The sequence below is a fragment of the Astatotilapia calliptera genome, chromosome 23, assembly GCF_964374335.1.
Source record: "Astatotilapia calliptera chromosome 23, fAstCal68.1, whole genome shotgun sequence".
Taxonomy (NCBI): domain Eukaryota; kingdom Metazoa; phylum Chordata; class Actinopteri; order Cichliformes; family Cichlidae; genus Astatotilapia; species Astatotilapia calliptera.
Window position 1 is genome coordinate 4,784,997 of NC_137443.1, and position 14,004 is coordinate 4,799,000.

The 14,004-nt window shown below is 42.5% G+C and overlaps 1 protein-coding gene across 9 annotated transcripts in view; it reads left to right on the plus strand.

Annotated features, from left to right (window-relative positions):
• Positions 1 to 14,004, plus strand: part of elavl4 (ELAV like neuron-specific RNA binding protein 4) — a 78,816-nt gene that overhangs the window by 30,155 nt on the left and 34,657 nt on the right. For 6 of the 9 annotated variants that reach the window (XM_080297532.1, XM_080297525.1, XM_026157619.2 and 3 more), the window contains 2 exons: positions 2,069 to 2,155; positions 6,265 to 6,511. In XM_080297532.1, coding sequence (XP_080153658.1) covers positions 2,153 to 2,155; positions 6,265 to 6,511 — 250 coding nt within the window. In that variant the 5' untranslated portion in view covers positions 2,069 to 2,152. The remainder of the gene's footprint in view (positions 1 to 2,068; positions 2,156 to 6,264; positions 6,512 to 14,004) is intronic. The other 3 variants (XM_080297528.1, XM_080297531.1, XM_080297530.1) reach the window with 1 other exon arrangement.

The window sequence follows — 14,004 nt, forward strand, 5'->3', positions numbered from 1 at the left end:
GATGGCAGCTGCGTGTGGGCCTAGTGTATTTCCCAGTGTTAGAGGAAAGCAAATGTATACACGTCTTCCCTGCTAGAGGTGGAAAAGGCTCGTCCTATTCAAATGCAGTGCCCAGATACCACTGGTTGGGAGCCCAAGGAGACAGGAAGCACTTTTGTGGCATAAAATATTAATGGCGTTATAGAGTGTATTGATTATATAATAACCTTTCCCAGCATCTGAGCACAGACTGAAATGTATTCCCTGAATAATTGAAAATGTATCCATGAGCAGTTTTTCATCTCAATGGTTGGTGAATGTAATTGCATTGCGCTGTTATTCCAGTGTTATTTGAGATTTTATCAGAAGACGCACACGTGTGTTCATGTGATAAACGCAAGGACAGTGAGACTACGAAGAAAGATGAAAGTGTGTGTGTGTGAGTGAGAGAGACTTTCTTTGTTTTATCGAATGGTTGAGCACTGAGCAGTGTCTCCGAAATGAGATGCACTTCTAAGAAAATGTAATATTCCTTTTGCCAGCATTATGCACCCTTCCACTATGCGTTAGCTGTTTAAATTGACTCATGTACATCTGCTTGCTGCTTCTTACATTTTTATCACCACATTTGTACATGCTATGATAATGCTGCATTGTCTGCTTGCTGCGGCACACGGCAATGTAAATAAAAAGCTTTGCAGAATGGGTGAAAAAGATTTGGATGTTTCACCTCTGCCTAACGTTTCCTTTTTTCAGGGTAGCCACTTAACTTTACATTTATTGGGACATTTGTTTTAAATTGACTGTAGAGTATGTTGCCCTCTGCCCTCCTAATGAGATGAATGCTGGTCCACGACACTGTATGTGGTGGTTTTAAGTTGTGACTAATGTGGGGAGTTGCTATCCCTCCAACTGCCCACTCTTGACTCTCTTAAATGATTTTAAATACACGCTTACTGGCTTTGGTACACCTGCATGACAATGACATTAGCATAACTAAAAGCCTGAAACACAAAAAAAAATGTTTGTCATTAATTTGTACCAGTCAGATTTGCAGACTATTCAATAGCAACCCTTTGGTCCTCGCCATATTAAAACAAAAGGTGGCTCAACTGATTTTCCCCCCATACGATCCCAAAAAATCTGCATTTTTTGCTTCTGTCAGTCGGCAAGGAGAAGCTATATTTCTTGTCCTCCTTTCCACCCTGACCTCTCTGCCCCTCTGTATCTTCTTTTTCTCTTTTGAAGCTGACAGTTCACTCTCATTTAGACCTCCATTATGCATTCCTGCCTAAGTTTACAAGACACATTGACAACAGAACATGTACAGACTCTCTTCCTCCTCCCCCACCACTGTCTCTCCTTTTCTTTGAAGTATTGGAAATGTCTTCCCCATTACTCAGCCCTTGCCTTTTCTACCTCCTCCCATCTGATCCCTCACTCCCGCTCTTCATCCCTCTGAAGGAGTAAATGAAGGCAGAGGTCATACCTCCTCTCTTCCTCTTCTCCTGCTAAATTGGCTGTTGTAGCATCTGTAGATAGCTGCAGGCATTTAAGCCCCCTGCTCTGGAGAGCCAGCGAACAGACTTCCTGCTCATTTGTGGCATTTTCTGTCTCTTCAACCACAGGCTTGTTTACCCACAGAGAGCAAGAGGGAAACCCTCATTATAAACCCTGCCAAGGTCATTGCAGTCCCCACACCAATCTGCCAACATCAACACACATTCGGTTTTATTCTGCCGGCTCCGAAGGTGCTCGCGTCAGTTTTAATAAATGAAAGAAATAATAGATTCGGCCACATTTCTGTCTCACCAAATCCAGTGTTAGCATTTGAATTCGTTTACTTTACGACAAACGAGAAAATAAACGGAGAGACAAATACGAAAACCCCTGAGCCACCTGTCTTTGTTTTATTACGGCTGATGGGGACTGCAAAGGTGCAACTGTGTTTTTCTAGTGAGCTGCCATTTTCTCAACATCCTCAACCCCTCCACTCCCCAAGTCCCACTACAACCCTAACCTTGTAAAGTGAGTGTATGATGTTGACGGTGGGCTGTGCATCCCTCCCTCCCTGTGCTCCGCTCCATAGGGGTCGACAGAGACACAGTGGCGTCAGGCAGAGCTCCCACAGCTCCAGGGCTGGGCAGAGAAGGGATTGCTGACACAGCCAAAGATGGTAAGGAGACTACTGCTGCCAAATGGATGGCCCAGCCATTTTACACACCCATGAAGTAATATGATCTGATGTTGCACTGTGTTCACATTAATGCACACTGGTCGGTGATGCTGCTGACTGAGACAGTTGGAACTTGAGCAGAGATTGATGGACGGGGTTGCGAGGGTAGAGGGGGCTATGCACAGAAGAGTGAAAAGCTGACACGTTCATCGTGTGCATATAATTTAGGAAGCCGTTAACGAGTGTTGCACTTTGATGTCTCATATTTTCTCTGTTTATATGGAACCATTTACGTTTTAGTACTTAAAAACAGTTATTTACCATTCCATTAACATGCAAAGCTGCAAATGTGGGCAATTCTAAAAGACATCTGCTTTCCGAAAGTCTTACTCAATTTGCTCCTTCTTATATCCGGCTTTTAATTTGATTTTCTCTCTTGCGTCGAGGATTCGAGCAGCCGTTAAAAGTAAAAGCGATACGTCCCTCAGCCTGCGCTTTGCTTTAACTAAACGATGACTATAAGTCACTGGTGTAGTCCAGCCAATCTATTCGATACAGCGAATGGGTATTGATATTTTTCATCCTAATGGCAACAGCTTATATCAGATCTTTTCTAACGCGCTCTCACATCCGTTTCATATGCTTTCAACAGCTGCACGCAGTTTAGATGCATTACTTTTAGCCAGAAGCGCTGGTGCTGGCTCGGCCTCCTACACAAGGAGCAGGATAACTTGTGAGTAAAAGAAGCCGCATCTCGAGCCTGAGAGCCTATGAGTGCTGGCTATGTGTTGTACCCAGTCAGCAGGACATGCAGCGAGTCTGTTCTCAGCACTAGGCTCCACAGTGGGAGAGCAGGGACAGCCAGAGTGTTCACAACCAACATGAAGTGGACTGCTGAGCAGCACAAATGCTGGTAGGCAGGGACAAGGAGAGGAATATAATTGGCTACTGGTACTCGGCAGGTCCCTGTTAATTAGAGGCAGCCATTTTGGTGTAAAAACCTCCTCAGAAAACGTCCCATGGAGTTGAAAGTCTCTCTGACAGAATGGAGCCCAGCAGGGAATGTAAACAGATTTAATAAGGCTCTCTCCAATCAACTCTGTTATGGCTAGATGCTATTCTCTCCTTCCTCTTCAGTCTCCCTCTCTCCCCCCGTCTTTCTCAGTCTGTCTCTGTATCTGTGTTGTGGTAGAGTGGTGAGTGAGTAGGGAAGGATACTGTCAAAAGAACAATTTGCATGCAGCTCTCATCTTGAGAGCTTTTAGACATCTCCCTGTCTGTTTGTTTTCTGCTGTGGGCTTGAGCCATTGTTCTCTCTTTGTATGTGTGATTGTGTGTGCCTTTGAGTGCGTGCCTCTTCCACTCACTGCAGATGCCACAGACTGCGAATACATGAAAGCGTGTGCTGGCGCGTGTGTGTGTTAAAAATAAGAAGATGGAAGCAGATTTAAGGCTGATGTGTTTTTGGAGCTGCTACTAAACACTAGACAGAGGAAAAGAAGGATACTGAATGATAAAAGGAATATTAAAGGTCAGGGAAGAAATGGATGCTTTAACCCATCCAAGCAGCCGTGTCCTATCCCTTAAGATTTTATTGGTCTAGTTGGTAGGAGGTAGAAATACTCACAGTTTTACAGATTCAAATAAAAACCACAGGCTCATTGTACTCTAGTTGTTCTCTACTTCTCATTAAAATGTACTGTTGACTTTTCTAGGTCATCTGTTTTGAATTCACTTACCAATTCAGCCTCCAAACGAGCCCAATTTTATGCATGCTTAATTATAATATGGTGTTTGTACGGTAACTCAACAGTTAACGGTTTCATCTGCCATTTCATTTATTACCACACGTCGACAGATAAAAGCAGAGCGATTAAAGTACACGCATCGTAAACTATTTCTGGACAAACTGGGAAATTTTTAAATTCTGCTTTGAGATATATTATTAGAACACAGGTCCGGCCTTTTGATAATCCAGAAATAGAGCGAAATACGGCTTGAGTGTCGTCTCTCCTTTGCTAATACTAGCCCTGCTTCCAAGTGCAGGCTGTCTGCGTGTACTTAAGAATAGTTAAAAATAGCCTGGAAGCTGAATAGCTTAGCAGGGGAAAGAAGAGATCTGAGTGATGACTTTAAAAATTTGATTGAATGAGATTAAAGAATATTTGCATCTTAATTTGGGTTTCAGCATGTTAGGTCATTTGCGGTGCTTTTGCCCAATTTTATGATTTCAAGAGTCTTGCAGTAGATTTCGTGACTCTTTTTGCAGCATCAACATCATTATTGTTTCTAAAAGTAAAACGCTGAAGTGCTTACGTGTGAGACAGAGCCAAGGGAAACTCATCAGGATTGTCTCCATCTCAAATTAGTTTTTTTATGCTATTAATTTGATAAATAACTATCTTTATGCAAATGTTTACATAAGCTCCCTGTGCATTTTGTTGGAATATTCACTAGGATAAGCATTTGATAAATATAAATGTGTTCTTAGTGTTAGAGAAGCAAAGTGCAATACCTCCCCCTCTGGCTCTTACTCCTTCTCACCCTTTTCCCCCTGTTTTCTCACACTTACACCAGGCTCACAGTTCCTCTTTGAACACTTTGATCCTGAGATGCTCTGCAAAAGCCAGATTTGAAAATGCAAACTTCTCTCTGTCACAGCAGCAGCATCAGCAGTCAGATCGTTAGCTGAAGGGCTGCCCCTGTTGCTGCCCCCTCCCACAAACCTCAGTAGCTATCAGAGAACGTTTCAGAGAGGCTTTACTGCCTTCGTGAATATTAAGTTGTTTATCCTCTTTGTGTCTGCCGTTTGTTTTATTTCTCAGTGTTTAGATACGGTGAATGTAGTGTGTGCACTGTTTTCACTGCATATTTAGTTTGTGACTCTGTGCAAGGGTTTACTTATGTTGATCATGCATTTTAATTACTTGTTGACAGCATTACTGCTCACACACAGGCCTTTTTTCGCTGATCAAGGCTAATGTCACATTTTTTAGGTCTGAAAAGAACATTAATTATATAGGACAAATTTTTCACCCTTATCTGTAATGTATATATTCATCACCTAACCATCAGTTATAAAGGCAGGAATAAAAGGGAAAAAGTAGTACCTGGACATATGACATGTAAAACCTAAATTTTAATCGTGTTCATATTTTAAGAAGACAAACACATTAGTCACAAAGAAAAATCTAACAAAATTTGTCTTTAAACAGTGCTCACAGGTATTGATCCAACTATGAATCACATCACTTTAAGATAATTTGAGACCATCCGTCCGAAATTTGAAATTGAACTGGAAGTAGACCTTCCAACATGGTAAAAATATGAAATAGAGAATCAAATGCAGCAAATCGAAAAGAAGAAATTAAGTTACAAAAGAATGAAAGTTATAAAAAAAGAGGATTTAAGAATAAAACTCAGATTTGAATCTTTCTGAAATTCTTTGGAGAGATTTCAAACATCTGGAACATGTAGGGAGAAAAACTGATGAAAGTGCCATCACGAATTTTAATGTATACTTTATTGATCTCCGTGGGGAAATTCCTCTCTGCATTTAACCCATTCACTCAGTGAAGCAGTGGGCAGCCATTGGGCACCCGGGGAGCAGTGTGTAGGGACAGTACCTTGCTCAGGGGTACCTCAGGGTAGCCGTTCAGCGGATTTAAACCCCCGACCCTCCAGTCACGGGGCCACCATCTACCTACTGAGCTAGTCTAGTGAATGTCTTATAGGCAATGATATTTTAAAAAAAGTCACTACTATTAATACGATTTTTTAAAGCCAAGGGTGTAATTACTTTTTCCACAGAAGAATATTAACTAACTAATATTTACTGTAAAATATAGTTTTCATTGCAGTTGTTTAATGTTGAAATGTCTCATTGTTTCAAAGAGACTCAAGCTGTGCATCCTGCAGACAGCAAAGGCTGTAGGGTGCACAGCTTGATTCTCTTCTTTTCCAGAGTCTTGTAAGGCTTACTACACATACAGTGTTGCAGCTACTTAATAAGAAAATGTTGTTAATGATGGCCACATCTCTTTGTCTCTTCCTACCCTTTCTCTGTGTGGTTCCTTTCCTGGTGTGTCCCTTTTTCCGCCCTTCTCCAGATCATCAGTAACATGGAGGCTCCAGTGACAAATGGCCCCAGTGGAGGAGGAACCACAGCCAATGGGCCAACCAACAACAGCCGTGGCTGCCCCTCACCAATGCAGACCGGCCCAACAAACGACGACAGCAAGACAAACCTCATTGTCAACTACCTGCCCCAGAACATGACCCAGGAAGAGTTCCGCAGCCTCTTCGGTAGCATCGGCGAGATCGAGTCCTGCAAGCTGGTTCGCGATAAGATCACAGGTACAAAACTGAGACTTCTTTGTGGTGCACTGGGATACTGATGCTGTACTTCGCAAATATTAACTTTTTAGAAACTAGGAAAAGATCCCGCTAATTTGGACTATAATTTGAGGTGTGCCTAGTGAGTCTTAAAAGTGGGTTTCACCAAAATAAAAATACATATGTGATATAGTCGAAGTAAAAATCAGGACATTTTGCAGTTCAATGAGTGTGTTTATATGGACGTAAGTATCCTGGTTATTTAAATAGTCCTTTTTTTTGTCAGTGCATGTGAATATGATTATCTTTGCATCTTCATACTGCTGACTACCCATGCCTGTGATGCTTCAGCCGAGTGATCCCAAGTAAATAGAAACACAATCAATGGCAACACCGAAAGTATCTGAAATTCTGCACTTTTCAAGTTTGACGTAGTCAGGCTACAGGATGCAGGTTTTCCAATTTCTATAGTGGAGCAAGTCAGGTTAATAATCACAGTGAAGTTATTGTAAAGTGTGATCACAGGTATCAAAACTAAAGTTCGTTGCATGTAAATGTCACTAACATGTAAACGACAGCCTGTATTAACAACTGGGATAGTATGTTTATTTTGCACATATGCAGGTATATACCTGCATAACCAAGTAAATGTCAGTTTCTGAATATGCATTTTAAAAACTAGGATAAGCTTCATAATGGGCATATTCATGTCCATGTAAACACACTCGATGTTTGTCCAAAGAAAAGGGGAAATACAAGGTGAATCACTACAATCTGACTGAGCTGAAGAGGCTTTGCTTTCTCTTCTGAAAATTTAAACTGGACGCGTCAGTGAGAAAGAAGTCCGGCCTCTGCACACATCTGTCAATTCTCACTTTCTATCAAGTTTTCATATATGCTCCTTTAATCTTTCCTCATATTTGCTGTTGTCAAGAAAGTGTGACAACAATAGTAGCTGTTAAGAAAGACAAACATTACAAAGCTTACATCACTGCTCGCACGCTGCGAGATCAAAGGTAGGTGAAGACGCAACAGTCAGTTGTGTGTTGAATGTATACACCTGTAAGAAATCAAATATGACACGAACACTTCAGAGTTGCACACAAGCCTTCGGTCCGGCGTCACTCGAAATAACTCGAGCACTTGAGAGAATGCGTTGTGTATAAGGAGAAATCCATCTTTGCCCTCCGTGCGCACACATGTGTGTGTGTGTTCAAGCGCAGCGAATCAGCAATGCAGCAAAGTGCCACATGTTCTCCAGAGGTGTTTAAATTAAGCAGCACTTTGCGGTGCTAATCACGGCTGTAATCTGGGTGTAGTGGCTGTGTGGGTGGCCGTACAGCAGATGGATCGGGGGGGGGCCGGGGTGGTGGAGCTCTGTGATAATGCTCCATAATGGCTTTCATTTTAGATCCTACTTACTGACACTCTTCTCCTGATAATCTCATTAAAGAGCACTAGGCAGGCAGTCGAGATCACCAAGCCATTCTCGGATAGCAAGCCGGCAGCTAAAGGGAAGAGAGTAAACACACACATACACGGATACATATGCAAATATAATCATAGAATTAGACTCCCCATAACAGATTAAGTACAACTGAAAGGCCAGTCGAAATGACAGCTTTGACAGTGAACCGACGACGGCCGCTGACCCGACCGCTGCCGCTTCCTTGCCCGTCCTTTGAAGTACGATTCCTCTTTAGGACCATCTTCCTCTTCTGCCGTAATGGCCACAAAATGGAGCCTGAGAGTCAGATACTCCAGGATAATGGAGGATGGTGTGTACAAAAATAACGCCGGAATACCACAAGCTGTCATCATCACTATCGCCATATTCTCTCTCCACCTGATTTTTCCCTTAAGTGTGATTTTCCGAGCAGCAGCGAGGAACCGAGCTAACAACAGATATTTGCAGGGAGTTTAAAAACGAACCAAATTGCCGTAAACCTACTCGGGCCCTAAATGCAGGACTGTGAGAGAGGTAGAAATGTTTGTTTGCTCACTTCTAAACCGTTTGCTCTGCTTCTCTTCTCTGCAGTACAATATCTGTCTGATGACTTAGCATCAACGCAAAAAAAAGCTATAAATAAATCCTGCCCTCCCCTCCATATCCCCCCCACGGTGGATGCCTGTTTTGCTCTCCCATGGGTGCAATTTTCTTGTGCAAACTTTTAGGCTAACAAAGTACAGATCCCTTCCAGCAGGGAATGCCAAGAGGCTTCATGCTCTCTCACAGTCATCCAAATCATTAACAGACTACGCCAGGTTTTCAAGAGGGAGGGTGGGAGAGTTAAGAGACCACTTTTTTAGGTTTACATACACCTGTACCCTGCACCCCTCCTTTCTCAGCTGTCATAAATATCTCCATATACTTTTAAGGAAAAAAAAAAGATAAACTTCTGACTGAAACGTGAGAGCGGTCTATCTTGATGAGAGTTTGGCTCTTACGAGGCATCGCTGCCTTCATATTCTAATATTCAGTATGTGGAACACGAGTCTAGAACAAAGTGTAAGAATTTAAATAAATTCACAGAACTATTCAGAAATGCACTTGGATAACAGTTTAAAAATTTAATCCTTACAAGATTGAAATATTCCTCCAGTGTATTTGGTGTTCATAACACAAGAAGGAGTGGTTAGATTCCCTGGTACATTTGTATCAGCTATTTCAAATTCACTTTAAGCAAACATTTCTCAGAAAAAGGCAGATTGCTATAGTCCTGGTAGAAAAGGAAGAAAATGTTAAACAGTCAGAAGCTCTTAAAGGGTAGGCTCAGTGGTCAAGTAGAGAGTAAACAAAATAAAAAGACTTCCTGATTATTATTATTATTGTTAATGAAAACCGCCAGTATTGTTGTTGCCAGTCCAAAGAAATTAAATGTAAAAAAAATCCTTGTATTAATTAATAGATAAACCAGTCTCCATCTGGCTATAAGGTATTAAGACCTTATACCATAATTCATGGATAAGTGTGTCTTGATCAGGCTATAATGCTTATAGGCTGATGAGGACTGACTTATCCATGAATTAATAAAGAATTTTTAAAATCACAGCGCTTTAGATTTTTTCTCGAGTCTCATCCGATACTAAGGATTTCCACAAGTCTTTCTTTGGTTTCCTTTTTACTTGATTAATCAGCATTTGTGTCATCTGCTTCCCACCACCAGTGTTTGCATTTCAGCTAACCTGTGAGTGCTCGCTGACAAGGTGTGAGCACTCGGACCTCTCAGAGGTATGAGACAGACAGGTCCTCGGCGTCACCTCAGCTTCCTGTGGACTCGCTCCTGTCAGCTCCAATGACGGCAGGACGGTGTGAGGCTCAGGCAGGCGTAGACACTTCAGCTCCGTCTGTCACCCCGGCTGACTTCAGCTGGTAGAAAAGCCACCTCTGGGTGTCTTTGTTGCTCCCCGCACGCCTACCTGCTTGCCTGCTTGCACAACTACCTGGTGCTCTCGTAACACACAGGGGATATGCAGGTTAATCTTTTATTTAAGTCTAGCTTACACGCACATAGCTCCAGTGCTCTTAAAGATATAACGTGTTGTTCTTGTTACAGTTAATTCTGTGCAGTAGAAACGTATAGAAATGCTTACATCAAATCCACAATGGCTTTCAGACTCTGCACTATAAATGTTTCCACTGTGTGTTTCTTCTTTTTATTGAAAATCTATTCACCGTCTGAAAGCTCTGCCTCTTAGACATAAGAAAAAATGATACACGGTCCTTTATGGATAGCTTGAAAAGACCCATGCGGACCTTGCACTGCACTGAATCAGCACTCTCGAATATCTACACACGGCCATATGCACACAGAAAGAAATGGAATTGACTGATCCTTGTCAGTAAGGCATTGTTCTGGATCATTTTTCTGCATCAGCTGCATTTCTGGCGGAGAACTGAATGCATTTGTTTTCATAATGACATGGAGAAGAAGAAAATAGCTTTTCATGCTGGAACAAGAATTGATTGCATTAGGGACGGGAGTAGGGTTTGCAGTGGGGTTATACTTTTATAGGCAGCCATTTTTTTGCATCCTCATTTCGTGCCAATTATTACACTAGCCAAGAGCTCGGAAGTCTTATTTTGTGGGGACAGATTAAATATTTTACTTTTACTTTAAATAGTCGTTGGCCCCGTTCTGGCTGCCTGTGGTGCCGTTTTTATTTTCCCATGCGGCCACAGAATTTTTCAGGTTTTCGCAGTAAACCTCTCACCTTTAATATGCTTCTTTGTGTTTGTGCAGATGAAATACATCGCATCCTGTAAAGACATCCCTAAAGCACACTGACTGAAGCCTTTTGTGCACACTACTCTAGTCACCTTCCATGTGTTGGTTTTATACATGGAATCGGGGGAGCTGATGCAAATCGTAGTGACAATGTAGCAAGCCAAGCAGATGTTGGCCATGAAAAATAGATGGACTGTGATGTCAGATGTGGAGTAGTTCAAGCTGGAGCACCTCTGACAGACAGCAGCTCGAGAACTATGCACTGAAATCTATTCTTACATAAGGATGCATACATTTTATGAACTGTAGTTGCTAAAAAGCCCAACAAAACCCACTTAAGGTTAGTTGGATTTGGCTTGCTTTGTATGCAGAAGCCGGGGAGCACATTTCCATTAGTTACATACATTTTAACCACGATCTGCAAGGACGTAATGGTTGCACTTGCATAAGGGGGCAAATTAGATATTCAGTTTATAAACATCAGGTTATATATTTAAATAGATAAATTTATGACATACTGGGAGGCAAAGCTAATCGTTTTCATATTTAAGCTATTTTTCTACATTATTACAAGAGTGATAGAATAAAACACCTGCTATTTCTTTGTTTGACGTTTATACCTTCCAGAAAACTTAAATCACACAAGCGCAGGTTTTTCCGTGTGGTGAAAAACCATTACGCACTTTTTCAAATGCTTACTGAAACCATGTTGTGGGAGATCTGGTGTGGTGTTTATATCCCACATGCAGGTTTCATTTATCTGAACCTGAACCGGGCTGAAGGCTGAAGATAGCGTGAACAAAGCTGACAAGGAAAGAGATGAAAAAAGGATTTGACATCTCCAAAGCCAGGTATTAAGAGACCTGCCAGGCTCAGAGGTGCATACGCAGGCAGACACACATTAAAGTTTCAGAGTCCCAGGTCCCAGAATGTCCTGTCTCCCCCGTCGTAGCACCCTCCCTCATTCAATCTCCTCCCGCCCCCTGCTCGGGACCCAGAATTGGACATCCTGAGTTTGCCTGGCTGCACCACTCCTCTTGTGACCCTCACATCAGACAGCCTCTGTCCCTCCCAATTTCGCTTTGAGTGCCCTTTACATGGAACAAAGAGGTTGTGACTGTCCCTTATGCCGACTTCGGATCCGGAGGCTGAATGCGCCTCAAGGCTGGTTAACCTGCCCTCCAATCCTCCGCTCTTGAGTGCACTATGCCTAGGCAGGAGATATACCCAGACAATCGTTTCGTCCCCACAAATGTGAGCCACAAAACTGTTGGTAGGGTGTGACTCTGCTCAGTATCAGAAGGAGCAGGTACAGCAGGGTGGGCTCTACATTCCTGACATAACAGGGTTATCCGAGTCTTAAAGGGGGCTTCTCGTCTCCTGTTTCTCAGCTGTGCAGCTAGCCAACCAGCCCACACACTTCAGGCTTCAGTCCATTGGCCCCAAGGCTCTGGGAGCCACCATGAGGGGGTGGTTTACGTGTGTCTGTATATGTGTGTGTTTGTGTGTGTGTTGGTGTAAGCAGGGCCTTGGGAACTAAGAGTGGGAGCTTCCTGACTGCAACAGTGGCTGCTACCTTGGCAACCCAGGAGGAAAAGATGTGTTGAATGAGTGAGTGGGAGAGGGATCTACAGTAGATACGTGCGTGGGGGGGATGTGGCTCTGTTTATGAATTTAGTTATTTAAATGGGCTGTTGCCACATGATATACACTTACTGTACAGCTCTAAGGCAGCCGTTTGTTCCCTTTGTGATCATTCTCTGCAAACCCCTGCCCATGCCCTATGCGGTTGAGAGTCTCTAAGGTGTATTTTGACATGAAGCTGGTGACAGGGCACATTTTAAAATGTTGGGGAATGCTGGCCTATCAAAAATAGCACTACCTCAAGTTGCTGCAGCAGCGAGGGTCAAAATGTCAGGGATGAGAGACGACACAAGCAGCGAATGTGACACATTTAGTTTGACAAATTGAAATGGTTTTTTTTCGTCCTTTGGCCTCATCTTAAAACGTCTTGAAATTTAAGACTGACCGAGCAGATTTGCCAGTTTCTGTGGAGAGGTCCTCTCAAGGTGTGTTAACGTCATAGTTCTGATGATTCCTGCACACTGCAAACCCCCCTCACCCTCTTTCATTCTTCTGTCCTGCAATGACTCAGCTGCAGTCCACAAGTGGAACTGTGGGAACAGTGTTTTTATAGAAAGGCTGTAAAGTTTCCTTCACATAGATGCAGTAAAAATATTTAGATTAGATAGATGTTTTCATGAAATATTTTCACTGAAAGTCACAAACTGCAAAAGAACTAAAGCCAAAAATAAAGAATTAAATAGGATTTGAACACGTCGGCTCTACAAATTGGTTCGGCTCCAGCTTACGTCTGTTTTGACAACACAGCAGTTCAAATGAACTTTTTGATTAATAACTGCACTATTCCAGTGAATTTTGTGGGGAACAATAGACCACAGATACACTGTAAAACAGAAAGATCATACAGCTGTGCGTTTCCTTCGGTAGCGTCCACTTCACATCAAAGAGTATAGTGCGTTTGCCTGATGATAGCAGGAGATGGTGATGAAGATGCTTTCATGTCTGCAGTTCAGGGCTTTTAGTCACATAATAGAACAAAAGGCAGAAAATAATAACAGGAGTTTGTTTCTGTGTGTATCTCACAGCAAATAATTGTGCACCATGCGGTGTATCTCACAGTGTCATTGGTGAATACCTTTTTGTCCAACTTGATTATATAGCTCTACATTCACTGAAACATCTACTTGTCTTTGGTGTGTGTTCATTATGTACTATATCTAGGTACTTGTATGTCATTTTGCATAGGTAGTGTGCTTTCACACTTGCATCTTCTGGTGTGTACATATGTATGTGCACGAACAGGGGAAAGGAGAGGTGAAATTACATAGCAGTGCCAGCAGGCAGGACACCGGCTCGAAGCACACTCATTTTCTCATCTCACACATTGGGCAACCTGCTGCTCCTCAGGAAACAAATAATGGCTTAGTCATAACTCCTCGCCAACACACCAAAGAGCTCCTCACTAGAAATAGCAGTGATTTTTTACCACTGAAAAACATGCCCACCTTCCTATACAATTTATGTCAGATTGCACAAAAAGGTCTACCAAAAGAGTGGAGGTGGGTTCAAATTAGCCCCCTCTCCTTCACTCTGCCATCCTATGTGGTTAGGCTGTTAGCGAAAGTGGACGCGTGGCACAAAATGATAAAGCACTGCACGGGCACCTGAGCTTATACAGTATGTAATGACAGCTTTTGGCAA